The sequence below is a fragment of the Centruroides vittatus genome, unplaced genomic scaffold, assembly GCF_030686945.1.
Source record: "Centruroides vittatus isolate TY-2023 unplaced genomic scaffold, ASM3068694v2 scaffold_2520, whole genome shotgun sequence".
NCBI lineage: Eukaryota > Metazoa > Arthropoda > Arachnida > Scorpiones > Buthidae > Centruroides > Centruroides vittatus.
The window spans coordinates 3,068,344-3,081,156 of NW_027122689.1; the positions used below are offsets into that span (position 1 = coordinate 3,068,344).

Consider the following 12,813-nt stretch of genomic DNA (forward strand, 5'->3'; position numbering starts at 1 on the left):
TGACGACCGAACATTTTCCACTCCAAGTTCTACAACATAATTCTCTTATATACATTGTATTTAAATGAAAAAACTGAGCGCACGAAGCACACGTGAATGCTCCGTAACTGTTCGATATTCCGAGCCCACTATCACAAATTTCACACGTGTTTCTCGTTGGAGATAAATATAACACAATATCTAGAAAAAATAAAATGTTTAATTAAAATTCTTGTAGTAGTAGTGTTATTTTTAAAACAAAACAATAATATTTTTACAAGTAAACTTACGTCGATTCGGTCAAACAGTTTCGTGGCTTAAGCGGTCCGATACATATTTATATATTATTACCATTTCTTACCCTCCGTAAGCATCGATCTATACATCTTTCGCGTACCGATGGTTTTTACAATTTTTCGTAAAAAACGAGTGCGAGAACAATATAAATGCGCTAGCGTATTTATTCTAAAACATTCTAAACGTCTTACGCAACTTTTCGGCACCGTATTTCGCGGGGCTCGCTAGTTGACGAATAGATAAAAGCCACCTAACACTAATAGTCGACGGCCGATTCGTGCCTCGTAACAGGCTGGCACGTGTGTAAAATGCGACTTACGCTACAGCATCCGTATTTCAAATTTGACATAGAACCACCAAAACATCCGAAAAGATTCGAGTCATTTAATAAATTATTGCGATGTTCACGCGAAAGTACTGTACCGTACGTACCCCGACAAAAAAGGAAACATACAAATATACGTAAGAAGTGTGGAGAACGTCACCCTCCACGTCTTGACGGTCGTAACGAACCCCGGGTGGTAAGAGTTATCACTTCCCGGAACGGGACCGGACTCACCCGGTAACTCTACGGTCGGTTGTTCCGCGTTAGCGCGCCGTCGAGTCGCGTAACTGTTACGCGAGCAGAAAATAAACTTAGTTTTTGTTACGCTTCGTCTCGTCGGTTTTAATCGCGCAGTGACGAGAAGCGAAGTAATAGCGGTAAAAACGCTACGTCGGTGACCCGAGCTACCGAATCCACCCATTGGAATCTCCGTCGAATCTTCGAGACCCCGATCGTCAGATCGTGGCCGAGATCGGAGCGGTAAAAATCCCTCCGTACAACTTTTCCGACCCGGCCTTACGGTTCCACGCGCGCGAAGGCACATTTGCTCTAGGATCTCTAAAGCCGAAAAATGCCACGAAGCTCAACTACGTAGCGGTTCATTTACCACCGGAAGTCGCATCGACGGTTAGAGACGTCGTTATTTCTCCGGACCGTACAGAACCGCACGCTCGCGTAAAGGTGGAACTTATTAAACGATCCGGCGAATCGTACCGACAAGAGTTACGGAAACTATTGGCCGGAGAACAGCTAGGAGATGGCAAACCCTCCGAATTACTACGTGTTCTAAAGCGTCGGGCGAAAAATTTTCAAATCCCGGACGCAGTTATACTAGAGTTATTCGTACGACACCTTCCGACTTCCGTCCAATCTGTCCTAGCCGCCATTACCCCACTCGACGTAGACGAGGCGACGGAGGTAGCGGACCGCGTGGCGGAAGAAACCCCCGCAACGATAGCTCCGGTGTCGTAACCGACAAAATACCAGTCGAAACAGATAAACTTAACGAGCCAATCGATAAACTAACGCAGGCACGTCGGGATGGCAGCGACCGTTTTTCTCGACGCTCCCGCAGCAGTTCGAGACACGGCGACAATTCGACTCGCCGCAGTATCGACAACCGTTTCGGCGCAAAGGCACAAAAATGTACAGCGCCGTGTAGTTTTCCGACAAACGAGAGCGGCGACGCGCACTTTGCCGGGACAATCTCGTCGCCCGTTCGTCCCGGATAAGAGAACGAACATTAACTTTCCCGTCGACACGGGTTCCGACGCATCGATATTTCCAGCCTCCTCGTCACAAAAGAAGCGCGCGTCTCGAATGACCTCGACGGCAGCAAACGCGACTGCAATTCGTGTCTACGACCAACGAACGCTCACTCTCGATTTTGGGTTAAAGAAAATTTTTCGCCGGAAATTTCTTATTGGCAACGCGTCGACGGCAATAATAGGCGCGGATTTCTCGTATCGTTTCCATTCGGTACCGAATCTCGGACGCAAATGTCTCGCGGACGTTCGGACAAAGGTGAACTCTCCGGGCAAATTATTAGAAACCTTTATCCACTCTATTAAGATAACGACCGACGACTCCGTATAACGTAAGATATCGGAAGAATTTCCCGAGTCCTAACCAACCCGCAAAACACCGTCGGTCGGCCCGTAACTGCGAAACCGCGTCGCCTAGCACCCGATAGGCTTAAAATCGCTAAGGCCGAATTCGATAAGACGATAGCTCTCGGCCATACGCGAACGTCAAAAAGCAATTACGCGTCACCACTCCACGCGGTCGCCGAGAAAAACGGTTCGGATTGGCCACTCGTGGGAGATTATCGCGCTCTAAACGCGCAAACCGTAAAGGACAGATACGGCGTTTCGAACATGGCAGATTTCGCATCGGAACTGCGCGGAACACAAATCTTCTCCCGCACAGACTTAATCGAGGTCTATCGTCAAATACCCATCTACCCACCGCACGTGCACAAAACGGCCGTAACGACACCGTTCGGTCTCTTCGAGAGTACCGGGATGCGATTCGGATTGCGCGACGCATCCGCAACATTTCGACGGTTCGTCGACGGAGTAACCGGAGTACTCCCGTTCGCGTACGCTTTCGTCGATGGCATATTAATCGCGTCTCGCATCTTCGCGCCTTATTCCAACGCCCCCAAGAATACGGGTTAACCGTAAACCCGTCGAAATGCACCTTCGGCGTACCATTAATCGAATTTCTCGGAAAAGGGTCCGGAACCACTCCCCGATAGAGTCGGAGCCATCCGAGAATTTCCCAAAGACGATTCTTGGGCGTAACAAATTTCTACGGGACACCCTCGCCCCGCTAGTGCAGCTACTAGAAGGAATAAGAACGGGAAACGGAGAGCGGAATCGCCATCTCTGCAACGGTCGGAAGCGGCGGAACAATCCTTCGTATCGGCTAAGGAAGCACCGGCCAAAGCCACGCTTCTCCACCATCCGATACCCGGAGCTAAACTATGCGTACGGGTAGATGCGTCGGACGTAGCCGTTGGAGGAGCACCGACGCGATACGACGGGAAATGGGAACCCGTCGCCTTTATCTCGGCGAAACTGGCACCAAATCGACGCGACCGGTCGGCGTAGGACAGACAACTATTGGCAATATACACGCGGATAAAACGATTTCGCCTGGTGTTAGAAGGCCGCGAATTCGCGTTCTACGCCGATCGAAAACCGCTTATATACGCCATCGAACAAAAACCAGATATCTCGATTTTATATCCCAATTCTCTACGGATATACTGTTGGAATCGACGATCGCGATGTTTTGTAGATGTTCTTCCGACGTAATAAAAGGTCGGTGGCGTTGTCGACCCCTCGGGGAAGGCGACCTCGTTTCGCTCTCCCCTTTCCAGCGCCGACCTTCCGTCTTTGCGCACTCTCTGTTCTTGTTACATAACCGGTTGCGCTAGTCCGACTGCCTTTTTACCAATCTATCCGATAAGCTCCGAGTCTAACATATACGTCGTATTCCGGGCACGGCTAACACGATAGCGGACGCTCTCTCCCGCATCGAGATAGATTCGATCACCTCCGCTTCTCCTCTAGACTTCCGAGAGCTAGCCACAACGCCGGCTACAGATTCGGATTGTTAAGGGATCCGATGTCGCTCGAATTAGAGCCGAAATCGACCTATACTGTGACGCGTCGTCCGGAATACCTCGCCCCTTCGTGTCGCGTAATCTCCGACCGACCATTTTCGACCACCTACGTGGACTTTCTCGTCCGGGAGCAAAAGCGACCGCTAAGCTAATTTCGAGCCGTTACGTTTGGCCGGGCATTCGGAAGGACGTCCGTCGGTGGGCGCGACATTGCATCCCCTGCCAGAAATCGAAATTCACCGCCATACCCGGACACCGATAGGAAAGTTTACACTTCCGGAAGCAAGATTTTCTCGTCTTCGCGCGGATCCGATGGGACCACTTCCGCCAGCTGACGGGAAACACTACTGCCTTACGGTGATCGACCGTTTTACCGGACGGCCAGAGGTCGTCCCAATTTTGCCGACGCATCTGCCGAGACGGTATGCCGAGCCTTTTTCTCGGGTCGGATGGCAAGATTCGGAGGCCCTACTACCATCGCACCGATCGAGGACGTCAGTTCGAATCGAACCTCTTCCGAGAACCGACTAGACTTCTCGGCACCGATCGCATCCATTCGGCAGCGTACCGTTCCCGATCAAACAGTTTAATAGAACGATTACGTAGACACCCGAAGGCATCGCTAATGGCACACGAATCCTCCAAATGGACCGACGCACTTCCGGTAGTCCTCCCGGGAATTCGTTCGGCACTTAAAGCCGATATAGGCGCGACAGTAGCCGAACTGTTATACGGTACCCCGTTAAAATTACCAGCCGACATCATTAGCCCCGACACCCCACGAATTTCTCGCGAATCTTTTGTCGGTCGACTAAAAACCCATACGGCCAATCCGAAACCGTTAGCAACAGAGAAAATTTTCGTTCGTCCAGAGCTAAAAGAATGTACGCGTATTTTCTTAAGAGTCGACGCAAACCGACCTCCTCTTCGCCAGCCTTACTCGGCCCGTACAAAGTGCTAGAAAAACACGACAAAACACTGGTAATTGACATCCGAGGTCGCAAATCCACCGTCTCCATCGACGGAGTAAAACCAGCGTATATCTTACGGGACGAACCGCTTCGGAAATCGACTATAAAATCCGTCCGGTCGAGACCGTCGCAGACACCATCTTCATCCGCAACGGGGAGTAACAAAAAACTGGAAACGACCTCCGCGGAAGATCGAACCGTCGTGTTCATTTTCCTAAAAGATTAGTGACGACCGTAATGTAACGTTAAGCGACACGTTCGACATCAATTCTATCGCTCGTCCCTCTCTGCGGGGAACGTCACCCTCCACATCTTAACAGTCGTAACGAACCGGGTGGTAAGAGTTAACACTTCCCGGAACGAGACCGGACTCACCCGGAAGAACTCTGCGGCATAGTTGCCAGATTGGGCTAGTTTTTAAGCGCCCTCGCTACAAAAATTTTAAATTGGGCGACACGCTACTTTTTGGGCTAGTAATAATTACCTTCGGGCTACAATTCTTAAAAATACGCTACTTTTTTATTTCCATATATAAAATCGCACAATATTTATTGTATCGTACAAAACTAATAAAGTTTTATTTAATTTCATTACACTTAATTGTATGAATAAAGTTGCAACGTTTAACAAAGATAAAGGTACTTTGCTTTCGTTTTCTATCCGTCGTTCGCTCCAGTAATCCACTAACACTGCTAACATTATTAACTTTTTTCCTCTCCTATATCTATCGATACGCGCCTATTTTTAATTCTCTTTTTAAAACGAAAATATGCTACTCACAAATTTATTTGTACTTTTACTCCGTTTTCCCGTTTTTTCCCGCTCGACTTCTTGATTCTACTTCTGTTTTTCTAATTTGACGAATAGGCCCAGCGTTGCTCGGGCAAAAGTAACCGCAGCCAAGATTAAGATTATTACATTATAGCCGATCTCATCTTTTTTCGCACAACGCGAGACTGTTTCCAGACTAATTAGATTATTTTTAGATGGGTCTGAAAATACGTTCATTTGCCGCAAAAACGCATCCGCGCCTGTAAATATTGCGCGTCGCCTTTTCTTAACACTTCCGTCGTTAACATTTCCCCGGGTTCGTATCGGGACTCGGTGATGGCCAATCGATTACGTGAATTTTTTTTCGGCAAACCAATTTTTAGTTGACTTTGATGCACGAACGGCAGCATTATCTTGTTGGAATTGCCAATTTTCTCTCCCAATACGTGATCCAAGTTATTAAATTTTGATATTGTTGGAATCGACGATCGAAATTATTGTCAAACGTTATACGACATCGTTACGTACAACGAATTGTGTCGCCATGTTTTGTAAACGTTCTTCCGTTACGTAATAAAAGGTTGGTGACGCTGTTAACCCTTCGGGGACGGTGACGTTTCGCACTCCCCTCTCCGGCGTTGACCTTCCGTGAGTCGAGACAGTGTAATCTTTGTGTATTCTTTGTTGTATAACCAGTTACGCGAGTCTAACTAGTTTTTACTAGTCTAACAGATACAACAGTTCTTGATACAGTGTAAACAGAGAGGCCTTAAAACTGAAAACAAAAGTCGCAGTCGCTAAGTTTCTAAGTTCGAAAAATGAATCGCCGCGCCTGCGAACGACTCGCTTTGATTTAGAGAAAATTGATGCGGATACACCGAATGTCCATATATATATATTACAAACTTATTTCGTTAGTAAAAGTGCATAGTTGCAAAATAATTCGGTTTTATTGTTTGGGCTACAAACAGTTCAAATCCTCTACTTTTGGAGCACGACCGCGCTACTTTTTAACCTTCGGATCTGGCGACTACGCTCTACAGTCGGTTGTTCTGTGTTAGCCGAGCCGCCGAGTCACGTAACTGTTACGCCAGCAGAAAATAAACTTAGTTTTTGTTACGATTCGTCTCATTCGTTTTAATCGCGCGCAGTGACGAGAAGCGAAGTAATAGCAGTAAAAAGTTAAAAACAATATCTTTATTTTCGCACGCGATGAACGAAGTTCTTTAGGATTCCAACCCCCTAGTCAAAATTATAATAATACAGTTTGTGCTAGTAACAAAAGTGGGGAACGACAATTAGTATCGGGTTCGCGACGTAAAAAGTATGTACCGATAATATTTATGATAGAAGTAAAACAAACTATGACTAAAGCTTAAAAACTAACTGGATAGTGTGGAAGAAGGGAGGTGATAGAAATAGGAATATAAGAAATAGGATTAGAAGAAAGTGGGTACCCGGGCTTCGCATTAATCTCGGGTGGGATGCCAACTCTGGTTTCTTTTTCTTGGGAAAAAGGATGGCCTTTACCAAACTTGCCTCGGTATCTCGTACGGGCCTCTTCTTGTCTCCGGTCGCTGCCGAAACACGTCCCGGAGCACAACCTTCCACGTCCTTTCCTATCGACGTCCGAGCCAAGAGTGTCCGTTACTCCACCCCTTAGCCCCGAAAAAGAAAAGAAAGAGGCCCCGAACCTCTTCCTTTTCTTTTTGTTCTAAGAATTGGTCATCGGCACCCAAGGGGAAAGGGTTAGGAAAGAAAATTCTAGAAGGAATAGAACAATGGAACAAAGAATAAAGAAGAAAAGTAAACCGAACTTAAATTAACGTATATACAAAATATGGCGTATGGCCACATTATAATTCGACGGCAGTTAAAATGAAAATTTAATTTAACAGTTAATTTGCCATTAAAAAAAAAAGGTTCAGAAACGAGTTGCTTAACTTTCCCGGCAACATTTAAAACTGAGGTGCCACATGTTAGGATATTTTATTAATTCCTTACCGTTATCTTTTTTCTTTAACGGCTTCATCCCTTTTTCTAATCTGAAATAATTACAATAGATTAAATCAATATCAGAATTACGATCTTTTCTGAAACTTGAAAAGTACAGCTTAAGTGATCGTCCTCGGCCACTTTCAATTAAAAATAATTTAATTATTAAATTTTAAAAATCTAATTAAATATTTACATATTTTATTTATAGTTTATGAAAATAAACATACCGATTTAACACGATTAAAACAAAATTAATACTAAAATAAATTGAATTAACGGCTTCTCACGTGTTTCAATTTTTGCAGCAGCGCCTTCTGCTTTTCGTTTAAATATAATTTAATATTTAAATTTTTTTAGATACTTAATTTATTCAAAATTTCATAAAATTTTTGGCTTAAAATAATAAAATTTAAATTATATCGGAATTAAAATTTGAATTTAATAATTATTTTAAAAATCTATATATACAGTGAAATTTTGTCAACCCGGCATACGTTACGGTCGCAAACCCGGTAAGCTCGCGTGTCGACCCGGAGTGCGTTCTTTTATTCCTCCGCGCAACTCCGCGCGAGCGGCATCCGTTTAAAAATTCTCGCGGAATGCATTCCTATATTCCGGCCGGAGTGCGTGCCGTCGGACGGCAAAAACGGCCGCTCGTAGTAGTTGTATACGGTGGAAGCGACGTGGCGTTCTACGCGGCTTCTTCTCGAATTTTTTTTTTCGAATGGTAGCTGACATTCTAATTTCCTTCGTGGCTACTTTGAATGATCAGTCGGCAAGATGGTTAAATTTTGCAATTGGGACCCTTCTTTTATCTCCCAAAACGCATATTTTAAAATCGTAGATCCTTCCATCACGAATAGGGTTGCCACCTCATAACTTAGTCACACCCGGAAACCAAAAAAAAACCATATGTATACATATACAATTTTTTTATTTGTATAAATTAACAAATTCGAAACTCGAGTTTCTACAAATTTAATACAATTCTAATAATCCCAAAGTAGTTTCTAATAAAAAACTAATAAAACTAAGAACTAATAAAAAACAAATCTAACAATTTACGTATAAAATAAATACAGGCAAATAAATATAAAAATATGCGAGATACAAAATGGTATATGTGTAATTAATTATTTATTTATGTAGATTTTTCTATGTATATTTCCTGTTTGACATCGCAGCTTTTACAAGATCCGCATTCTCTGGATTTCTTATCTATATACTGTATATAAAAACGAATGTATGTTGTCTGTGCGTTTGTCCTTCGTGCATTACCACACCATTTATCCGATTGCCACGAAACTTCGGGAAGTTGTTTAATACACTCCCTCGAAGGTTTGTGGCATATGTGAAGACCATCATTTCCCCCTTCCAAAAATATCTTTATATATGGATTAAGGCTTTTATGTCCAACAGATGGCGCTAACTTCCGACGACCTAAGTTTGCTTTTCTGCGAGGCATTATGCTTTTCTGTGAGAATGGACTAAAGCGAATCATTTTCTATCCATCTATATAAATAAAATATAACGTTCGTTCGTTCCTACCGATTCCTTTGAAATTTTGACACAACGTTGCATTCGAATACGCACGCGTTTTTATATAATATACGTGTCGAAATTCCCCCCACTGGGGGAGAGGGACGGGATTAAGGCTTACCGTGAAGAACTCGGCTTCTATTTATACTATTTTGCATGCGGTTTTTTGCGTTTTTAATTGCGTTTTAATAGGGTACGTCAACAGAATATACACTATAAAGGGATTTTTCGATATTTCCTTGCGGAGGAGAGGGACGGAATTAAGGCTTACTGTGAAGAACTCGTCTTTTATTATACTATTTTAGATGCGTTTTTGATTGCGTTTTAATAGGGTACATAACTACACGGACTCGTGTATACAATTTTCGCATCACGTAATTACACAATTTTTAATCGCGCTTAACAACTAACTTAATCCTATATTCTTAACCTACTTAATATTAAGATAGAAAAAGATTAGAGAATAAGAAGATCTTACGAAGGAATAAGTTTTTAGGAAAGGGATACTGTTACTCCAAGTGTTTCTCACCGATCGCACGTCTTTCTTCTTAGGTGTCCCGGCCAAAAATGTCTAAACTAATGGGAACTTGCCCCGAGGGCCTCCCGCTCTCTATTGTTTCATTCCCCACACCTGCGAAAGTTGGGGGTGGGTAGAAGGTTCTCGAGAACCTTCTTGCACAACCCGGAGAAATATTAATTAAACCCGGAGTCCGGAGATAACTAGGTGAAACCCGGAGTCTCCGGGTCAAACCCGGATAGGTGGCAACCCTAATCACGAATACTATCGATAGTACGACGGCCGCCATTTTTTTTCTTTCACCGTCGTTCTTAAATGCCTACAAACAGCAGCTCACTCCCGTAGCTGCGGAGACGCAGAACGACCGTTATTAACAAACCACCCAATGATACGCACACTATAAGATGGCACACTATAAGATTATCAGCGGCCGGATGGCCGAGTGGTCGAGGTTAGCAGCCTGCCGACCCGGGATCGAATCCAGACGGGTCGAAAAATCCCCAGGAATTTTTCAGGGGGTGGTCCGTCCGGATATGTCGGTTCCCGTCCCTCGCCACCCGGCCGCCCCATTGTGGGCCTGGCCGACTTCATAATGGGTTTGCTATAAGAAGCCCACAGCGTGGAAAGAGTTACAGAAAAAACTATAAGATTATCATTTGGATGATTAAGACAGAACTACAAATTATGTCTGTATTAAATTGTTTCAGCATTTAATTTGCAAACTTTTAATTTTTAAAATTAGTATTAAAATTTTTTATTAGTACAGTAGAGAGTCGTTAATCGGAACGCCGGTAATCGGCACGATTTTCAGTCGGACTGTGTCGTGCCGAATCGAACGTTTTTGATACTAGATTTACTTCTAAAGTATAATTTTCATGTTTTTATATTCTTCAACATATTTATTTTGTTTGTACAAAATGAAGAAATAATTTTTAACGATACGATAGCCTCGATTATTATTATAAAAATTTTCGTTAGGCTTAAAATCGACGAAAATTCAACACGAAGCGACACGCAACGGAGAAAAATTTGAACATCGGACAGGTTAATATATTTTTTCGTACATAATTGGTAATCGGAACAAATGACTAATCTGAACCACCCCAGTCCCCAATTGATTCCGATTTTCGACTCTCTACTGTAATAAAAGTTAATTAAAATTAACAATTTTTAAATTTTATTAATTATGAATTTTTCGTTTCTACTTTTAAATAAAAATAAATAACCGATATCTTTGCTCACTAGAGGGACACGGAGTGAAATGGAACAATTTGAACGAAAGTGTTATTAGGAGGAGAATTTATTTGAAAGAAAAATCATGTTTGGAGGAGGAAATCCGTTTTCTACTCAAGCAAAAACGATTGGAAGTGGTTTAACGCTCACAACAACGTAATTATGTATAACATTTATTGCATAAAATTAAGTTTAAGTAATTTGAGCCGATGTTAACGAATAAAAGACTTGTGAAACGTTTAAAATCCAGAAAAAATCATTTGCACGTCGTTAAAAGCTTCATTTTTTTAAAAAAAATCTGGAATTTTTCACTCAAACGATGTCGATCTTACACAATTTCGGTAGAAACTCGATCTATTTCGGTAAATGACGTATTTCAGTTTGAAAATTTTGGCGCTAAATCGTAATGTGAAGAGTTGCGGTTTCGAAAACGTTTTCGTTTGCATTTAATGAAATTCATATTTAAATTTGTTGGTTATGAGGAACGGACATGCCAAAATACTACAAAATTTGATATATAAGGGCACAATTCAAGCTCCGAATGAGATGATTGGGACCTTATCAGAGATATAGACCATGCCTGTGGGAGTAAAAAAGATGAAAAATCGGTGGACTACGTGTGACACTTCTTGAGGTATAGCAGTGTGGTGTATAGCCGTGTTTCTCGACTGGTGATTTGTGGAACTCTGCAAAGGTCTGTGGTCTGTCGTGGTGGTGGAGTTTTAGGGTTCTGTGACGCGAGAAGCGTCGAGAACCACTGGCCTATAGTATACGGATATAACCCGGTGTAGTTGGCAGGCCTCCTCGTGCAGAGCAACCAAAAAGATACTAAAAAGAAAAATAATATAAAATGAGAAAAATTATTTTGTTCTAGTTGATGTTTTTATTATCCACTGAGTAAAGAGTATAGTATTGTTAGAAACTAACATGTTATATTGTTTACTAGATCTTTTCTGTACGTAGTTCGTAAGCCGAAGGCTAGAACAATTTTAAAAACACCGAATAATCGGTACTTGTGGGTTAAGAGGACGTCGGTCGGAAATTGTGATTTTTCCGAATAATACGAGTTTTCATTTTTCAAATTTAAAACAATTGTTAAATCAAACAATAAATTAACGATTTACAAAAGGGTTAGTTTTAATATTTAACAAGTTTCAAAATCTGCTTACTTCTTACAATTACAGATAATGTTACCTATGGTGCTAAAATGGCAGCTTGTCTCTGATTCCAGCAAACAGAAGAAACAGTGGGGACACACGTTCTAACCTAACCTAACCTATTCTAATAAATTACCATAATTATTATTAACTAAATTATTAGAATAGGTTAGGTTAGGTTAGAATGTGTATCCCCACTGTTTCTTCTGTTAGCTGGAATCAGAGACGTGATATCAATAATCATCCTTCTTGCTGTTTTTCATTTTTACAACTTAAACAGTAATTTTTCTTCTTTTTAGAGTTAAATTTACTAGTCTATTGTTATTTAGATAATTTCGTTCAAAAATGCAATTTTGATTGCAATTTCCGACCGGCGTTCTCTTGACCCGTAAGTACCGAATAATCTAGCAACCGTAATATGGTAATGTAATAGCTTCCACATAAATTATTATTAAGTGTTTCATAAGTTTGGACTCATAATTAAAATAACTTATAAAATTCTTATTATATGTTCCAATTAATTAATATTAGTTTATATTTTTGATGATTAATCTTTTGTTTATGATTCTCTAAACATTTCTTAAAATGGAAATGTTAATTTGATGTGCATTCATTCCAAATGTTTTCCTTTGTAATGAATGTTAATAGTTCTTGGTTTTAGACTACAAATTATGGATTTTGTTAAAAAATATTCAAATATTACTTTTGTTATGTAAGGTCTGATCAAAAAATACAGACCACTGTGTACTTAACAACAAACTTCATAATTGCAAGTAAGATAAAATGAACTAATGCTGAACTAAATTTCAAGTTTCTTTCATTAGGTGTTGGCTTTAACAGCATTATTAATTAAGAGTTGTGATGTGTGTTCTGCAATTGTATAAAGTGGAATG

General features: G+C 41.7%; 1 protein-coding gene across 4 annotated transcripts in view; it reads left to right on the forward strand.

Moving 5' to 3' along the window:
- Positions 1–10,779: 10,779 nt before the first annotated feature.
- LOC136987531 (nucleoporin p58/p45-like) overlaps positions 10,780–12,813 on the forward strand; it is a 38,958-nt gene continuing 36,924 nt past the window's right edge. For all 4 annotated transcript variants that reach the window (XM_067285274.1, XM_067285275.1, XM_067285276.1 and 1 more), the window contains exon 1: positions 10,780–10,919. In XM_067285274.1, coding sequence (XP_067141375.1) covers positions 10,849–10,919 — 71 coding nt within the window. In that variant the 5' untranslated portion in view covers positions 10,780–10,848. The remainder of the gene's footprint in view (positions 10,920–12,813) is intronic.